Below are 15,860 nucleotides of genomic sequence, written 5' to 3' on the forward strand. Positions count from 1 at the left end.
TCAAGTGGACAAGTTGGTGTCGATGACAACCGGCTCCAAATCCTTGTGCCGATTATTATTATGCCTAATGACGCTTATGGGATAGGCGCAGATGAACTCGCAGTGTCCACAGCGGTAGTGCGGATCCACGAGGCATTCAAATTCGAGGTGACGCTTCAAACTGTGCAGCGACATGTAAGATTTGTTGCAGTTGTAGCACGGGAATTTTTTAGACCGACCAGTTGCCTTGATTTTGGCCGAGACGTTGTTATTGTTGGATGTAATGTTGCTCCTTTTTGGCCGGTATCCAATCATTTCCTTCGGTTTTGCGATTGCACCCTTGGGAATAACTTTCGGACGAGCACCTGGAAGTTATCGTTGATGTCAATCCATTCGTGACGGCATTTGGAAGCGCTTATGGAGAAAAATTACTTACGCTGTTTCGGATTTTCGAGCTTTCGAGTCTTGTACGAGTTCGATTTCAGCACGGGAATCACTATCTCGGATGCCATTTCCGGTGGGCTTTCGGGATTTTCGTAAACCAAAATGGTCGGTTCAACTGAAAATATTTTACAAGTTACAAATATTTGGGATAAATTTTCATCAATCGGTATTTTGATCAAACTACTCACGCGGTGGTTCGGTGGTGCTCGTGGATGGCTTTATCAAGTCTTTTTCAAGTGGTATCGGTGGGAAAAACTGTAAATTGGCGCTCCTAACGCTACTCTCCGAATTGGCAACATCTGGAAAATCGAATAATACAAAATATAACTAAGTGTTGAATTTTTTTTTTTTTTTTTATGAAAATACGGACTAGAGATTCATCAGGTGTAATGAATAAATGACAAAACAAGTACTTTAAGTAACACAATAAACTTTGAATTTAACAGAACACAATAAATATTTTTAAAAAAAATTTGGGAAACGAAATTAGTTATATTGTTAGTAGTTATGCACAAACGCATGCGAAAATAAAAATAAAACCATATGCTGTATAAGAATAAAACTCAATTTTATTTACAACAGAAAAAAAAAAAAAAATTTAGATGAATTGAATCTTCTTTTTTTGTTACTCATCGTACTAGTGTTGAATGATATTTCTCGTATAACGAAGATAAAATATCCTGTGGGATAGCAGCTGCTTGGCACCTAAAAAACATATGAAACAATGAACAAATAAAATAATGGACATTTACGGGATGACAGGTTCGTTTGTACTACAAAAACAATGGCATTCAAGCAGTATTTATTGAAATAATTTTTTTAATGGGAAACTAGGTATTTTATAATAATTTTTAAATCATGGTTATGTTAACATTTTATTTGCATCTCACTACAACAATTTGGTTAAATGAAAGATTTGATCATTACAGATATTAATGAATTTCTAAGCGTGTGGAGGGCCCTGTTTAAAATGTCATCAAATATTCGACAAAGTGCCTAAAATTCGAATCTAAATTGAAAAGTGGATATGTTTATCAATTTTACGAAATAATTGAAAAAAAAAGTTTTGAACTGTATCGATTTATTTTATATTTAATTTCAACAATGAACTCATGTTAATATTTTAATACAGCCCTTTTTAATCCGCAGAACCTAGGCTTAAATAAAACACTCAAATTAGTAAATAACTTTTCCAATTGATTCACTCACAACCATCTTCTTGATAAAAAAAAAATCATATTCAAAATAAATCTAAATAAAAAATAAAAAAAATCATAATTACTAATAATTGACAACGCAGTGCAAATTTTCTACAAAGAAACGACTTAACTATCCCAGTTTTTTCGTGTAATTATTTCACAAATGTAATAAAAGCGGTGCTTAAAAAAAAGAAGTAAATAAACAAAGTCATTATCAGCGAGGATTCGATCTGAAAAATTGATCTCTTAGTCGCTCTCCGAATCCGAATCGTCGACGGGGCAATCCACCTGATGTTTGGCCAACTGCAGGGCATCTTCAAAGTTCTTTTTGCACCAGTCGCACCGCGCGAGTTTGCGTTTTTGTATCTTTTCCATCTTCTCCGTCAATGTCAATTGACGCGGGGCGGCTGCCTGATGAAAACAATTGCGGGTCACGTGCTCGAAGGCGATCATCGAATTGTTGAAAAACTTGTCGCACTTTGGGCACTGGCACTGCATGAATTTGGAGCAGATTTTGCACTTGACCAGCATGTCCCGGGTGATTTCTGTGATCGATTGCCGCCTGCGACAGTTTTTACAGTAGAAGCGAACTATCACGTCGGTTTGATCTGCAATTGAGGCACATATGCGTCAGAAATTTGGCCATAATGTCATTTCGTGTTGTGGAAAATTTTTGTGAAAATTACTTGATGTGCCGGGAACTTCTGACTCGAGTGAACTGTCGCTCGTTGAGAAAGACGGTAAGTGCCGGACCACGAATGACGGTAGATTTTCGATATTTTCTACCAAGCCTTGGTTCTGACTTTCGTCATCTGTTAACGACAACATCATCATGAGTTGTGATAAATTACACGACAGTAGATTAGATATCGTAAAGTTCATTTACCAAAAATCAAAGGTTCCATGTCATCGTCGCTGCTGCCATTTTCTTCTTTCATAGCTTGATTATCTTCCTCTGGAGTTGCTGCATGAATTAATTGCGATTAATTTTTATTTCAACGTAAGGTAATAAAGATTGAAAAATGGTAAAATACCTTGCGATATTGTTATCGGACGGGGAAACAGATTCAACTCCGAAGTTGTCTTTACTCGCAATTTGATTGTATCTAAAAAAAAAAAAAAAAAAAGAAAGAAAAATATCGTTAGTTTTAATGAGCAACATGTTCAAAAAAATGGCATGGTTAATGATTGTTATCCCAGGAGAACACCATGAACACAAACAATGTCGAGTTTTGTATAGGTGAGGTCATTTTTTTATACAAAAAAAGCAAACATTGTTTGAAAATTTTTTTTTTTATTAATTTTGATTACCATATTTTAAAATACACAAGTGCAATGTTCGTACATGAAATTATTATTTGCAATGATTATTTCTAGTACACACTAAATTAGAGAAAATCAGTTCCTAATCGCCGATCGAACGTTTGTGAATTGCTATTGAACAATTTTTTCTTTTTCAATGCAAATTTCTCTTTTAATTTTTATTAATCCTTACTTTTTTTTAAAATTATTACTCCACCACGAGTGTACGCTAATAAAATAAAAGTGTCCGTCACATGAGTGCCATTAACAACGGGACCGAAGAGATTGTTCCAGTTAGATGGCGCTTACGTAGCGAATCCTTCCCGTGGTAGGGTAAAAAAATAGTAATTGTACTCATGAATCAATCATCTTAATTGTTACATGGCATTATCCGCTTCTCTCTAGAGAAAGACTTGCTTATTTTGAGTTTCACATTAAATTATTGTTACTGGTAAAGGCTAAAACTATAAATTTCGCATTACTTATTTACACTAACAAATGCTAAATGTACGGACAATCCAGGACATCTCAATGTTAATTTTTAATTTAACAAATATCCTTCGTAAATTTAAAGGTATACTGTCCCCTACAATCTTAAATAATAATAATGCATGCAGTTTTTAATATACACAATTAAGATTTCAAGCTTTTTTCAATTAAAATAAAATTAAAAATACCTTTACTCGGCAAATGTTTTAGTGCCCAATTGAGTTTCGATGTACTCTGTATTAAAATTAATTGCATCAGTCATGTGAGTTTAAAATATAAAAAATACATTTAACACATATCAAGACCAAAGAATAGTTGTGCTTTCCTTATGCAAGTAGCTGAACTCACGTAAAAATAACGTCTCTGGGCAATGTGTGGCTCCATATAATACGAGGACAATGTTTGAGATATATACTATTTATTATTACTAATAACCCGTGGCATGGATACATTTAAAATAACGAACCTGTATTGCCCGTATAGGTATCACTTTCACGTGGGAGTTGACAATAAATTAATTAAAATTAATTATTACTGTATTGTGTCCATCAAACTGGTTCAAGAAAACAAATATGTTATATAATAAATATAGTATAACAAATGTATATTTGCATCGTGGTATCAGCGTGATAATAAATAATACATAAATATCACTAAGCTACTCAATAAATTCAACCAGTTATGATGATTATTTTTCAAAAAATCCGGTGCTTGATTAATTTTATCGTTACCTTGGATCGCAACACGTACTCTCAAACTTACATCGTTTTTGTTTATTCAACAAATATTCCACATAATAACCTTTACATTGTTGTTTGAAACCAAAGATAATTATAGTAGTTGCAAAAACTTGTTTTACAAACAACCAAGCATCCTTTTTTTTTTATTTTTTTATTTATTATTTTTTTAAACCTTTACAACGGTTCAATTTTAAATCAAAGATTTAATTTCGATTGAACGCAAAATTCGAGCACCACTACCCTCTCGAATGGCCAAACAATGTACACAAGTACTCTAAGCTACGTATGTATATATACTACAGTAAATTGATCCCCGCACCGTTACTTGGGCCTCTTGATAGCAGTGACGGCCTTGCAGTACTTGGCGTGGGTCTTCATGGCGGCCAGATACTTGTACCTTTTCTTGCAATTCGGGCAATCGTAGCTGCCACCGTGACAGGACTCGGGATCCGGATGTTTGAGCTTTATGTGGACGCGCAGGTGTTCCATGCGTTTCGTCCTGTACGAGCAAAATCTGCAGAATATGTGGGGCTCGCGGCCACAGAGTCGGGCGTGCTTGAGCATGGTCTCGCGGGTTTTGTAGAAACGCGCGCAATGAAAGCAGATGTGCGAGGTCGCGTATTTTTCCGGGTGCTCGTGGCGATAGTGCTGGCGCAGCTCGACGTAGTTCGACGTGTTGAAGTAGCACTCGGGACAGTTGCGCAGGGACTCGTCCCCACCGCGAAAGCCTCGCAGGGGCTTCGCTTCCTCCTGTTGAACGGGTATCGTTAGCGATGTTTTTTTTTTTTTTATTTTGTTTTTTTTTGTTACACGCCTCTGCGTGTCGAGACCAAAGGTGGGTTACCTGGGACGAGCTTTTCTCGCGAAGGCAATTTTGTCTGGCATGACGGCAGGCGCTGTCGAATTGGCGGATCAGAAGTTTGCAGCGCGTGCACTGAAACTTGAGTGTGGCCTGGCACTTGGAACACTCGAGACTGCCGCGTTTCACAAAGTAGTCCGGGTTCTTGGTTGTCTCTCGGCACTTTGTGCACGTGAAGTCGATCAAACTGCTTAGGGAATCTGTAACTGTGGTCATTCACGGTTTAAAGGCTTTACTTCATTTTCTGTTTTTTTTTTTTTTTTTTTTTTTTTTCTGCTTTGGAATGGTTGATAAAATAAGCGCTCTAGGTATAGCACAATAATTCTTTTAGGATACATAAAACACATACATAGATAAAATGTTGTGATGATAAAAAATTTTAATAATAAAAAATAATTATTGTAACCCTCAAGTCACACTATTCTCTACATTCAATGAATTTTAGTTTTTTAGTTTTTACGGATCAATATATTTTACGAAAATGTTCAATATGCGCCAAACAATCTGGTAAAGTACGCTTTCGTCGCTTTTTCCGATTTTTAAATTAATATAATATATTTGGGGGTTACTGTACTTAAAATTATTTTAATAAATATACTTTTACAAATGTTTTTCGATTTATTCATCACTATTAAAATATATATATATATATATATATATATATATATATATATGTATTGAGGATTACAATTTTTGTCAAGATGTCTATATGTAAAAATTGTAAATTTGAAATTACAATGTTCACTAGACAACCGCATGCACCCAAAAAACGTTAAAAAAAAAAAAAAAACTTTTCAATTCAATTTTCATCTTTCCTCATGTTTTGTAACACGGTAATATCGAGATAGCTTAAAAATAATAATTAAAAAATTTTTCAATTTAGCAGTAAGGGTTAAATAACACAAGATAGGATACTTTTGTACATGGACTTTTTTTTAATGGACAAATAATCAATTCTAACATACGTATTCATGAAAGAACTCGATGTACGATTTCGTTTATTGAAAAAAAAAAAAATGAAAATTACGTTTTTTATCCATGCATATGTATGAATTTTCAAATAACTGTTAATAGTAACAAAAAGCTCACAAACACATTATTAGTTTCCAAAAAAGGTTGGATTTTACTTATTTACTTGTTTATTTTTCAGGTACACTGATACATTCATATTAAAATAAGCATTGATGAAATTACGTCTATTTATTTATAATTTTTGATGTAGAATAATTATTGTTATTCACATTTTCAGCATCTGAAAACGTATAGGCGATTAACAAATAATGATTGAGTAGCTTGAAAATATTTTATCAAACTAAGCAAACCCAAACAAAACAGCAGCCAGCAACTTCCTTTATTAATTAAAACACTTTTTATTCCCTAAAAAAATAAACAAAACTTTTAGTCGTTGTACATTAAAATTTAAAGTATTAAAAATGATAAATAAAAAATATGAGGAGGAGATAGAAATAGAGTAAAGAGTAAATGTTTTTGTTTTAAAAACACTAATAAATATATTTTTTTCACACAAACAGTAAAGTTTTATTTCAAAAATCCTTACAAAAAAATTGGCGTCCACAATCTAGATAAATGTAACGCCAATAAAAATACACGTATGGTTATAGATTAGTTTGAAACAGAAAAAAAAGAATCTCAAATGATTGGTAAACTTTTAATTGGTATCATCAGAGCACGGATTGTCATCCAAATCAATAATATCAGGGGTTTTGCCGGCCATTTCACTCTGGGACGACTCGTCGTGTTCATTTGGATGGCCATCGGAGTATCTGGCACTGCTGTGATCTCTTCGAAGCGTTGGCTTATTCCATTGGGCTGTGCTTGTCATGACACAGCTGAGAGAGTAAGCCAGTTCCTTGTCAGTTGTAACTAGATTCGATTGTCTGCGCTGATCTTTGACTACAGCTGCAAATTGGAATATTAATATTATTTTATTTTATTTGTTAACTTTATATCTCTTTTAAGCTTAGACGTACAAAAATTTATCGAAAGTGAAACCAACGAAATACATTCATGTCTGGATATTTGTATGAATGTATTTTCTAAGAATTTTGCAAAACGAAAAAAGCGTTGGCACTAAACTGAGATTTCATTCATCATTATGGTGAAATATCGATTTAATAATTTAATGGTTGTCTCAATTTTTTTTTTTTTTTCTAAATCTCCAAAAACTCTGACATATAGTTTGTACTTTTCAAATGATGAATGAGTAATCACTTTTGGAGTTTTATTGGTTAAAATCAAGAGATCGCGTAAAGTACCTTCGATGCAGGAAAAGAGTTGGGTGCTTTTCATGATTTTCTTTCCCTTGGCCTGTTTGACTGCCGTGAATTGCACAGCTACTTCTTTGCTGAGAACCGCCTTCATCACTTTTTCAATGTACTTTGAGATGGACAGGTTTTTATCGTAAAAGGACGTCAGAATTGTTGTCTGAAAGACAAATAATGCAAATCAGTATTGTCAAACGTACACGCCAATCTCCAAAAGTTCCAACGAAAACAGCTCACCAGATCAGTTCTCAAACTCGAGCCTGTCTCAGCCAGGTTTTTGTCGAACCGTTCAAAATCTTCTACGGATGCCAGTGGCAATTTGTAGGAGTGCTTATCACCCAATTGTTTGAAAGTCGACAATTTTCTCGTATTCATCCTCGTGTCCGGTGTCGTGGGTTTGGTGTTTTTTATCTGCTGGGACAATTTGCTCACATCGCTTTTCAGCTCCTTCACGTTCTCCGATATATTGACGAGGTAACCTGGAGAAGGAGAATTCGGCAATTTGTACAAAACGGATTGGTCGCGCAATAAAGCATCGATCCATTGAAACGGGGTTAATTACCAATGACGATTTTTTGAAACTTTTCCTCCGACCCCTGCGATTTGTCATTGCCAACCTGTTGTTCCAACAATTTTATCTTATCTGCAACGAACAAAGAGAAAAATCACGATTAATCTCCAAGACGAAGGGAAAGAGTAACATCAGTCATCACCTTTTCTGTCCACGGGACTCGGGGTCACGTTTATCTGCGTCAAAAGATCGTTCAACGATATGGTCCGCTTTTCCGGGGAAACGTTGGGATTGCTCGCCACCAGCATTTTCGAAGCTATGCTTTTCGCAATGACGCTCAAGTTTCGCTTGAACTCCTCGCTGAGGGTCGGCTTCTTTTGCAAACCTTTTGCCACGTGGGGAGCGTGAAAATAATAATTTACATTTTACTCATTGCTGCGTGTGCGCCGATGACGGATACAGAGACGCGGCGTGCACTTACTTTCTACTACCTTGATACGGCATAGGGAAGTCGAGGTCGCGGGCGTTGTACTCATTACACCGGAAACACCTGCTTGAAACATATATTGAAAAATTAATGTATACACTCGAATGACTTATACATGCATGTTTTTGCTTCCAACTATTTGGGCCAATTTTTCGTTTGGCCCTTCACACGCGAATACGATAAGAGCAAAGAGTAAGAAAATGACGGGGACGGGTATAATTTGTTTGAAATGTCTCGCATTCCCGTCATTGTCTTACTCTTTGCTATTATCACGTTTGCGTGCAAATGGCCTTTTTTTTTTCTTTTTTTTTTTTTCTTTTTTTGTGGAAGTGGAAATAATGTTAATCATAGCGGGATAAAATAAACCAAGATGTTGGTGAATTAGTCGATGAGCTGCATTGAATTGTTAATAGTTGTTCAAAATGAAAACGATGGCAGAATAGTGTAAAACGATGTATTGGTGTCAGCAACGTGATAATAATACAACAGTGAGAAATAAGTGAGCACTTACAGATTGCGAATCACTGGTTTATTGGATAAATAAAACAAAACATTTGTCTCGTGAAAACCTACATTCCAACATCAGCCAAGACATGTAAAGTTACTCAATGCATATATTATTGATAAACATTTAGATCATTTAAGTGTTTAACAACACATTTTGCAATACCCACGAAGCACCACGATGCCTATCCACACATTCAAAAGTGGCCTATTACATTAAACTAGATTATGTTTTTTTCCTTTTTTTTTTTCTGTTCATTATTCCAGGAGAAAATTTGCTCTCACAAATAGTCTATGTACTTGACCTCGAGGTTCTTGTGACGCAGCAGTACGTGTTTCTTGATGTTTCCCTTCTGTTTACACCTGTACGGGCAATACGTGCATCCGAATCTCGGGTACAAGCCGCACTCGTACCTCTTGTGACGTCCCAAGTTGCTCGAGTACTCGTACGTCTTGCCGCACTGGTTGCACACGTAGACACTGCGATGCGGGTCGTAGGAGCCGGTAAATTTGCTGCTCTCGGGTGCCACAGGTAGCGCGCGACCCGCAAACGATGGGGCGAAATTTTCGTACAACGGAGCTGAAACGAAATAATATGGTGACGTTAGTGCGCGCGAGATTTCACACGGACACATGTATTATATATACTTCACGTTTAAACAAAATTTTCATGGCGTACGGTGTATTTGTTATGGTTGCTGAGGACCCAGTTAGTTTCATCAAGGCGTATACGTGTTTGGTGTTTCGAGGACTGATTTCGGGGAGGGAAAAATAAACGAGTGCCATTGATTGGGCCATCATTTTCCTTTTATTTCAACACTAAACAACAGAGGTGTACATTTTAAAAAAGCATACGAGGTACACGGTATGCGTGATGCTATCGGAAAGTACAATGACAACCACGTCGTCGATTTTTTTATTTTTTTATTTTTTATGACGCGTTATGGTATCGTTGGTAATTTTTTTACTGTCCGACTACTTTGGCGGTCGATAGAATGTCAGAAAAAAAAGATACAATACCTCATATCTACGACAATGACGATAAAACTATTTACACGAGACGAAAAAAAAAAAAAAGAAAAAAGAAAAGGGCACTTTTGACTACATTTACTTAGGATCTTCTTTGGGTATTTTTACGCTTGTTACGGCAGTTCATCGTATGGATCTTCAGACTGTCCCTGCGCTTGCAGCGGTAGGGGCAGTATTGGCAGCAGAAGCGAGGAAGCTTTCCGCACTCGTACTCGATGTGCCTTTGCAAAGTGCTTTGGCGCTGGTACCATTTGCCACATTGATGGCACACGTGGGTTTTGCGCTGCGACGATTGTAGGTGGTAAAATTCCTCGGCCGCGTTGCTTCTGGCGTTTACAGAGTTGAAGTTGCGGTACTGGACGTACAGGCGATCTGCAATTTCAGGAAGCCTTTCGTTATTTTAATTTTACGTATCTTAGTGTGGGTTTAACGTGTTATCAAGGGCTAGAAACGTGTTTTATACATTGCACTAAAATTTAATCCAGGAGTCAAAAAAAAAGTTTTTGGTACAGACTGGCGTTACGTACGATAGCGTAGCTATGCGTCCGTGCAAGTTAACGTTTTTTCATGTCGCATTTTACCTATTACGAAATTTAATTTATTTTCAGAACTTTTCAAAGTCCTGTTTGACCTTACCTTCATTCATATTTCTAGCACCTTAGTTTATTCATGATAACTAGATAAATGGTTTTTGTAGTCCTACGAATGAATCTTGAACGAACTTGTCTTACCCAATTAAAATTTTTATACTTTCTCTCTCACTCCGAATCAACTAGTTTTATTTTTTTTTAGTATTAATTGAAACAATTTTTTTACGAGCACCATAAATGTCGCATGATATGAGGCCATCGTGTAATACATTTCAACTAAAGTCAATTATTTCAAACCAATATTCTGGAAAAAAATGTAATTATTAATTGTTAACTGCCACTTGTTTTGAAAAGTCAACTTCAACTTGTGGTATATGTAAGTTAGATGAAAAAAAAAACAACGTAAAAAGTTATTGCACTTAAATTTTTATTACTGAACATTTACTCTTAAACGGTTCCTACAGTCAACAAATAGTGGTTATAAACTTTGTATAAATATAATTTTGATACGTTTAAAATATACTTTTCTACGAATGTAAATTAAATACATGACTTGATATTCTTATTTCAGATAAAAATTGCTTATTGAACAATGGAAGTTCGTAATATCAATTGCTTAAGTTACAATATTATATATTATAAGAACGAAAACGCTTACATCAAGTACATTGCACCTTTTGCTATAAGACCATACGATATGTGTAAAATCACGATTTTGATATACTTCTGTATAATTTAATTATAGTCTTGGAAGTGTTAATGAAATGCTGACATTAACAAAAAACAATCACATACTTTTAAATTATGTACATTAACAGAAAATTTAATAATATTACCACAAAAGAAACAATGAGGGTAATGAAACAAAATATACATAAATAACAAATAAAAAAAAAAAAAATGAGAAATGAAAAAGATAAAAATACAAGAAAAATAAAAGACTTATCGTATCTAACGTAGATTAATTATGTGGCTTAATATTGTGTTTGTTTATTTATGATATTTTATAACGAGATCGATATTGATTATTTTTATTCCCTTATACTTAACATTAATTTTCAGTACATTATAAAAATATTTTGATTTTTCCTATCACGTAAACTTGATGAAAAATAATTTAATCAAACCCATCTACCTTCCATAAAAGTTCATAAAAGAATAAAACATGTAATAATCAACGTGATTAACCTTAAATAATGAATAAAAATTCCACCCAACACCAGGTGTTGTCACCTTACATAGTTATTGCTTGAGGGTATAAATTTTTTTTTAATTTTCAAACAAAAAGAAAAACCTCAACAAAATCAACCTACGGTCGAGTCAAAGACAGTCTCAAAAACCTCGGAGTCAGACGAGCGGTAAGGTACTGGTGTTCGGTTCGATGAATTTGTTCGAGTCCTCCGTGTCGATGTATCCCACTTTGTTGTCTGGATGTTTGGCACGCACGTGCCCGTAAACGCTAAAGGTGCGCTTTGTCAAGTAGGGGCAATAAGGACACCCGAATCTCGGACTTTGCTGGCATACGTGCCTTTGGTGCTGAAGGAGGTTGTCGTATCTGTTGTACACGCTCTTACAGTTGGGGCAGGGAAACCTTTCGCTGCTCACTTTGTGTTTTGACTTCGAAGGCTCCAAAAAACTGCTCTGGGCTTTGGGGCGCTTTTGTTGCGGGGCGATGTCCACGAAAGCTACAGTCCACTCTGAAATAAGAAAATCAGGTATAACACGATGAAAAAGATGTTTTTTTTTTTTTTTTTTTTTTTTTCCATCCTTCATACCTTTCATGGCATTGTTTGCGGGAACACCCAATGGGTCACACTCCGAAGAGGGCATCATAATATTTTCTATTGGTACGGCATCTAATTTTGATGCGAACTGATAGTCGACGAATGGCATGTTCCAGCCTGAAATTCAACATATGGCGTATTTGTACAGGATTCTTTGATGTACGTGAAAATTACTCTGGGTGTATATTTTTGTGATGTTTCGAGCATGCACCTTGTGAGTGTATAACTTAGCCACGCGTTATATATGTTTATTCTATGTTTGTGCATTTTTTATGGTTAAAAAAAAATTATGCTACGACATTCGCTTGTAGTCATTTTATTTTATTGGTCCTTATTCGTTATTTTCAATGCATATCACTCACAAAAATGTTTTAGGCATATTGTGCACACACTCTTTGAAATATCAATAGTAAGTTTTATTCTAAAATCTAGGCTCTCTAACTTTCAAGTAGTGACCTCATGTTTATGTACAATCAGTGTCAACACGTGATATTTAGTTTTAATAATCTATGTGCTTTCATCGTTTATTAACATTTTTAAATATGTCGATGTAATAAACTTCCTCATTAACGTGCAAACGTCGAATGTGTTTGTTAACTGCTGAAGTGTATTTGCTACGATATGAACAATATGGACACTTGAATCTGGGGTTCATTCCACACCTGAAAGATAATATTACCGTTGTTTTATTTCCAGTATTCATGTGAATCTACAGTAAAAAATCAATTTTATCATTTACTCGTTTTTTAGGTGACGCACAAAACAAGATTTTCGAATGAACGACGACGGGCAGTTGTTGCAGAAAAATTTTTTCCCTGGACCCTCATTCCTTGGCCTTCGGTAATTTGTCATGTTGACGTAGTAGAATTCATCTAGAACAAAAAATCAATGATGATTGGTTAGAAGAAGTTTTATAACTAACTAGAAGTCTTTCCTTTTTTTGATGGGGCAAAAATGACAAAGATGAAGCTTCTTTAGGTGAATAAGTAAAATACTCGATGGTGATGATGAAATAATTATTTATTGAAACTATCAAGAAATTTCAACTGTTATTATTACACTTTCATACAATTTTATTGCAGACTAAATTACAATTTCTTAAATTTCTTTTACAACATGTTATATACATTCCTTTGTACACGTAGAAACAATATCCGTTATAATAGTAACAATAGCCAATAGTTACAGTTAGCAAAAATTTTATAGTACAGAATAAATAATAATGATTAGAAGAAATTTTGCTGTTATATAAATTTTAAATTTTAAATTATCTTTCAACTTATCTTATGCACAACCTTGTATTACACTAACTAGTATATGACTCTTAATATTTACCAAAATATATCTTGTAACATATTAAGGATATTTAATTTAATTTTTTTTATTACAAATTTCCAATTATATTAATATTTAGTTTCGTATTCACCAATTAATAAGGTCTAGGTACTACTGCTCTACAAAAGTGCCTTATATCTTTACCAGAGCAAGTTTCTCGTCACTACAGAAATTGAGAATAAAAAATTAACTTTTTACATATAACTTTAGAGATTTTGGGTTTATGTAAACATTTAAGTTCAAAGAGTTATTTTATAGATATCAAATAAATTAATTTCTTTTTAAAACCATCTTCTTTAATGTGTAATTTAAAGAAACTATTAATAATTTAATTTAATAATTTTCCAAAAAGAAAAGTTTTTTTACAACCATTTTGTATCATACAATTTTTCTAAAGATATAATCCTGATGGTTTGGATGGCACTAAATATATTTAAAAAAAAACTTTTTTAATCTTTGTTTTTTTTAAAATTTAGTCAACAGTTCTTAAAGATAGACAGTATTTGACAGAACTGAAATACTTTGAAATACGTTTATTAAACTTTATGAAATTTATTCAAATACTTAATTATTTATGAACAAAGTAATTAATTTGTCATTATATTGAAAAAGATAGTTTCAATTAATATGCTTATAATAAATATTCAATTCAAAATAAAATATTGCCATCATTAAGAATTTCATAAATAATACATAAATACTTTTTAAAGTTTTAAATATTTTATTTACTACAATAATACTTAAAACACATTATTATTTTAATTTACAAAGCAAGTCTAATACTTTGATCAAATATAAATTTATTTATGAAAGTGCTTGAAGTGAAAAATTTAAATATGAAAGTGTGTTCGAAGTGAGTTATTTAAAATGAATTTGTATTTAATTGAGTAGCTGAACAACTATCATGAAATACGTTTGTATTTAAATTAAAACATTCGAAATATATTGACTACGTATAATTGTACTATACTTTTATTTAAAATATTTTTCTCTAAATATAATATGTGATATAAAGTATTTTAATTTTTTTGGTGTATTCGAAATATTTTAATTAAAATACTATCAGCATTTATTGAAACAGTTTGAAAAAAATTTTTGTTTTTTGTTTAATAGAATTATATTGCATTTATCAATCAATTATTTTTTTACCAAATGATGTAGTATCTGTTTTTTTTTTTAATTAATACAGCTCTAAATATTTAAAAAAAAAATTTTTTTTTTTTTTCCTAATTTTATGACATAAGTTGATATAATTACATTTAATTCAGACTTTCTAAAGGAAACTGCACACATTGCTAAATGATTATCTGCTCTCCACCTCTTCCTTCAAATCAATACAGTACACATCTTTATCCTTGTGAGTGTGCCTAATATGGTTGTACGCATTGTAACGATACTTGCTTTTGTAAATGCAGTACGGGCATTTGAATCTCGGACGCTGATAGCAAGCGTACTTGAGATGTTGCTGCAGTCCACGCTCGTACGAGAAACGACTGGGGCAGTTTGGGCACAAGAACCGCCGGCCTGGGTTACTGGTGTCGTAGCCGTCGTCGGTTTGAAAACGTCGATTAACGGGCGGTCTACCACGTCGAGGTCGTCGCTGGGTTCGCAGTGACGACGAGTTGTTCAGGATGTCCTCGACTTTGGCTATGCGCAGGCCCCAAGGAGCTTTATTAGAAACAGAAAAAAAATGCATCGTGCACGTTAGCGCAGGTTTTTTTTTATTTCTTTTTTTATTTTTATTGTTGGTGAGTTCGAACGGTAATTTTAACTATTGTACGAAAAATCAGATGTTTGTACGTATATTTATGTTCATGCGAAAAAAAAAAAAAAACGTTTACCTGATTCAACGCTGGAATATGTTATTATTACTTACGATCGTCTTTTCTTGCGAATAACTTGGTGAAATTATTGTTTTTTGGAGATTGAAAAATGAAATTTTCACCGCCAGTTTGGGTTATTTTGTTTATTTTTAGCCATGGTCTTGCAAAATCACTCGTAGTGTTCAAATACAATACCAAGAAATAAATTTCACAGTATACGTATAATAAATTGTTAGATGCTTATTTTCATGAAAAATCAGTTTACAGTTAAATAAATAAGTACTTAATATTTTATACAAGATTATATGTGACGTTTATATAAGTTACAGGTTTATAAATGTACCACATAAAAATTAGAGAGCCAACGCTTTAACCACTTTCTTCGTAGCGGATGATTTTTGGCTCGCATTCTCTTACAAATCCAACGCAAATAGTTTTTATCGTAAAACAATTCTTTTTAACGTCATTAAATATATTATCAACCATCTCTCATAAATTCT

General features: G+C 33.8%; 6 protein-coding genes across 6 annotated transcripts; all 6 read right to left on the minus strand.

Moving 5' to 3' along the window:
* LOC106646684 (uncharacterized) lies at positions 1–831 on the minus strand. Its single transcript, XM_089590559.1, has 3 exons — positions 612–831; positions 416–538; positions 1–344 (listed from the first exon to the last, which is right to left on the minus strand). Exons 2-3 carry the CDS (start codon positions 489–491, stop codon positions 1–3), a joined length of 420 nt encoding a protein of 139 aa, XP_089446685.1. The 5' UTR covers positions 492–538; positions 612–831.
* A 922-nt stretch (positions 832–1,753) lies between these two features.
* On the minus strand, positions 1,754–3,797 carry LOC106646048 (uncharacterized). The gene is made up of 6 exons (XM_089590456.1): positions 3,762–3,797; positions 3,602–3,647; positions 2,657–2,728; positions 2,509–2,586; positions 2,309–2,434; positions 1,754–2,230 (listed from the first exon to the last, which is right to left on the minus strand). The coding sequence occupies exons 1-6, from the start codon at positions 3,795–3,797 to the stop codon at positions 1,869–1,871; spliced, it is 720 nt and encodes a 239-aa protein (XP_089446582.1). The 3' UTR covers positions 1,754–1,868.
* A 103-nt stretch (positions 3,798–3,900) lies between these two features.
* On the minus strand, positions 3,901–5,228 carry LOC106646044 (uncharacterized). The gene is made up of 2 exons (XM_023390267.2): positions 4,998–5,228; positions 3,901–4,903 (listed from the first exon to the last, which is right to left on the minus strand). The coding sequence occupies exons 1-2, from the start codon at positions 5,226–5,228 to the stop codon at positions 4,475–4,477; spliced, it is 660 nt and encodes a 219-aa protein (XP_023246035.2). The 3' UTR covers positions 3,901–4,474.
* Positions 5,229–6,532: 1,304 nt separating this feature from the next.
* LOC106646041 (uncharacterized) lies at positions 6,533–8,359 on the minus strand. Its single transcript, XM_014362048.2, has 6 exons — positions 8,290–8,359; positions 8,011–8,193; positions 7,860–7,940; positions 7,535–7,776; positions 7,289–7,457; positions 6,533–6,932 (listed from the first exon to the last, which is right to left on the minus strand). The coding sequence occupies exons 1-6, from the start codon at positions 8,342–8,344 to the stop codon at positions 6,682–6,684; spliced, it is 981 nt and encodes a 326-aa protein (XP_014217534.2). The 5' UTR covers positions 8,345–8,359; the 3' UTR covers positions 6,533–6,681.
* Positions 8,360–8,886: 527 nt separating this feature from the next.
* On the minus strand, positions 8,887–10,474 carry LOC149375076 (zinc finger X-chromosomal protein-like). Its single transcript, XM_089590457.1, has 3 exons — positions 10,465–10,474; positions 9,937–10,200; positions 8,887–9,379 (listed from the first exon to the last, which is right to left on the minus strand). Exons 1-3 carry the CDS (start codon positions 10,472–10,474, stop codon positions 9,081–9,083), a joined length of 573 nt encoding a protein of 190 aa, XP_089446583.1. The 3' UTR covers positions 8,887–9,080.
* Positions 10,475–11,403: 929 nt separating this feature from the next.
* LOC149375077 (uncharacterized) lies at positions 11,404–12,340 on the minus strand. The gene is made up of 2 exons (XM_089590556.1): positions 12,194–12,340; positions 11,404–12,115 (listed from the first exon to the last, which is right to left on the minus strand). Exons 1-2 carry the CDS (start codon positions 12,309–12,311, stop codon positions 11,766–11,768), a joined length of 468 nt encoding a protein of 155 aa, XP_089446682.1. The 5' UTR covers positions 12,312–12,340; the 3' UTR covers positions 11,404–11,765.
* Positions 12,341–15,860: the final 3,520 nt, after the last annotated feature.

This window comes from Copidosoma floridanum, unplaced genomic scaffold (assembly GCF_036245765.1).
Source record: "Copidosoma floridanum isolate Cflo_tuat_1 unplaced genomic scaffold, Cflo_Japanese_pri ptg000012l, whole genome shotgun sequence".
Classification (NCBI taxonomy): domain Eukaryota; kingdom Metazoa; phylum Arthropoda; class Insecta; order Hymenoptera; family Encyrtidae; genus Copidosoma; species Copidosoma floridanum.

Coding starts and splice junctions, on each gene's coding strand:
- LOC106646684 (XM_089590559.1), bottom strand. CDS start 491: ATGGCATCCGAGATAGTGATTCCCGTGCTGAAATCGAACTCGTACAAG. Junction 345..415: donor GCTCGAAAATCCGAAACAGC/GTAAGTAATTTT, acceptor GATAACTTCCAG/GTGCTCGTCCGAAAGTTATT.
- LOC106646048 (XM_089590456.1), bottom strand. CDS start 3,797: ATGGAGCCACACATTGCCCAGAGACGTTATTTTTAC. Junction 2,587..2,656: donor TCCGATAACAATATCGCAAG/GTATTTTACCAT, acceptor TAATTCATGCAG/CAACTCCAGAGGAAGATAAT. Junction 2,231..2,308: donor AGAAGTTCCCGGCACATCAA/GTAATTTTCACA, acceptor CCTCAATTGCAG/ATCAAACCGACGTGATAGTT.
- LOC106646044 (XM_023390267.2), bottom strand. CDS start 5,228: ATGACCACAGTTACAGATTCCCTAAGCAGTTTGATCGACTTCACGTGC. Junction 4,904..4,997: donor GCGAGAAAAGCTCGTCCCAG/GTAACCCACCTT, acceptor CCCGTTCAACAG/GAGGAAGCGAAGCCCCTGCG.
- LOC106646041 (XM_014362048.2), bottom strand. CDS start 8,344: ATGAGTACAACGCCCGCGACCTCGACTTCCCTATGCCGTATCAAGGTA. Junction 7,941..8,010: donor GAGTCCCGTGGACAGAAAAG/GTGATGACTGAT, acceptor TGTTCGTTGCAG/ATAAGATAAAATTGTTGGAA. Junction 7,777..7,859: donor GTTTCAAAAAATCGTCATTG/GTAATTAACCCC, acceptor CTCCTTCTCCAG/GTTACCTCGTCAATATATCG.
- LOC149375076 (XM_089590457.1), bottom strand. Junction 9,380..9,936: donor GATGAACTGCCGTAACAAGC/GTAAAAATACCC, acceptor ATTTCGTTTCAG/CTCCGTTGTACGAAAATTTC.
- LOC149375077 (XM_089590556.1), bottom strand. CDS start 12,311: ATGCCATTCGTCGACTATCAGTTCGCATCAAAATTAGATGCCGTACCA. Junction 12,116..12,193: donor CGCAAACAATGCCATGAAAG/GTATGAAGGATG, acceptor TTCTTATTTCAG/AGTGGACTGTAGCTTTCGTG.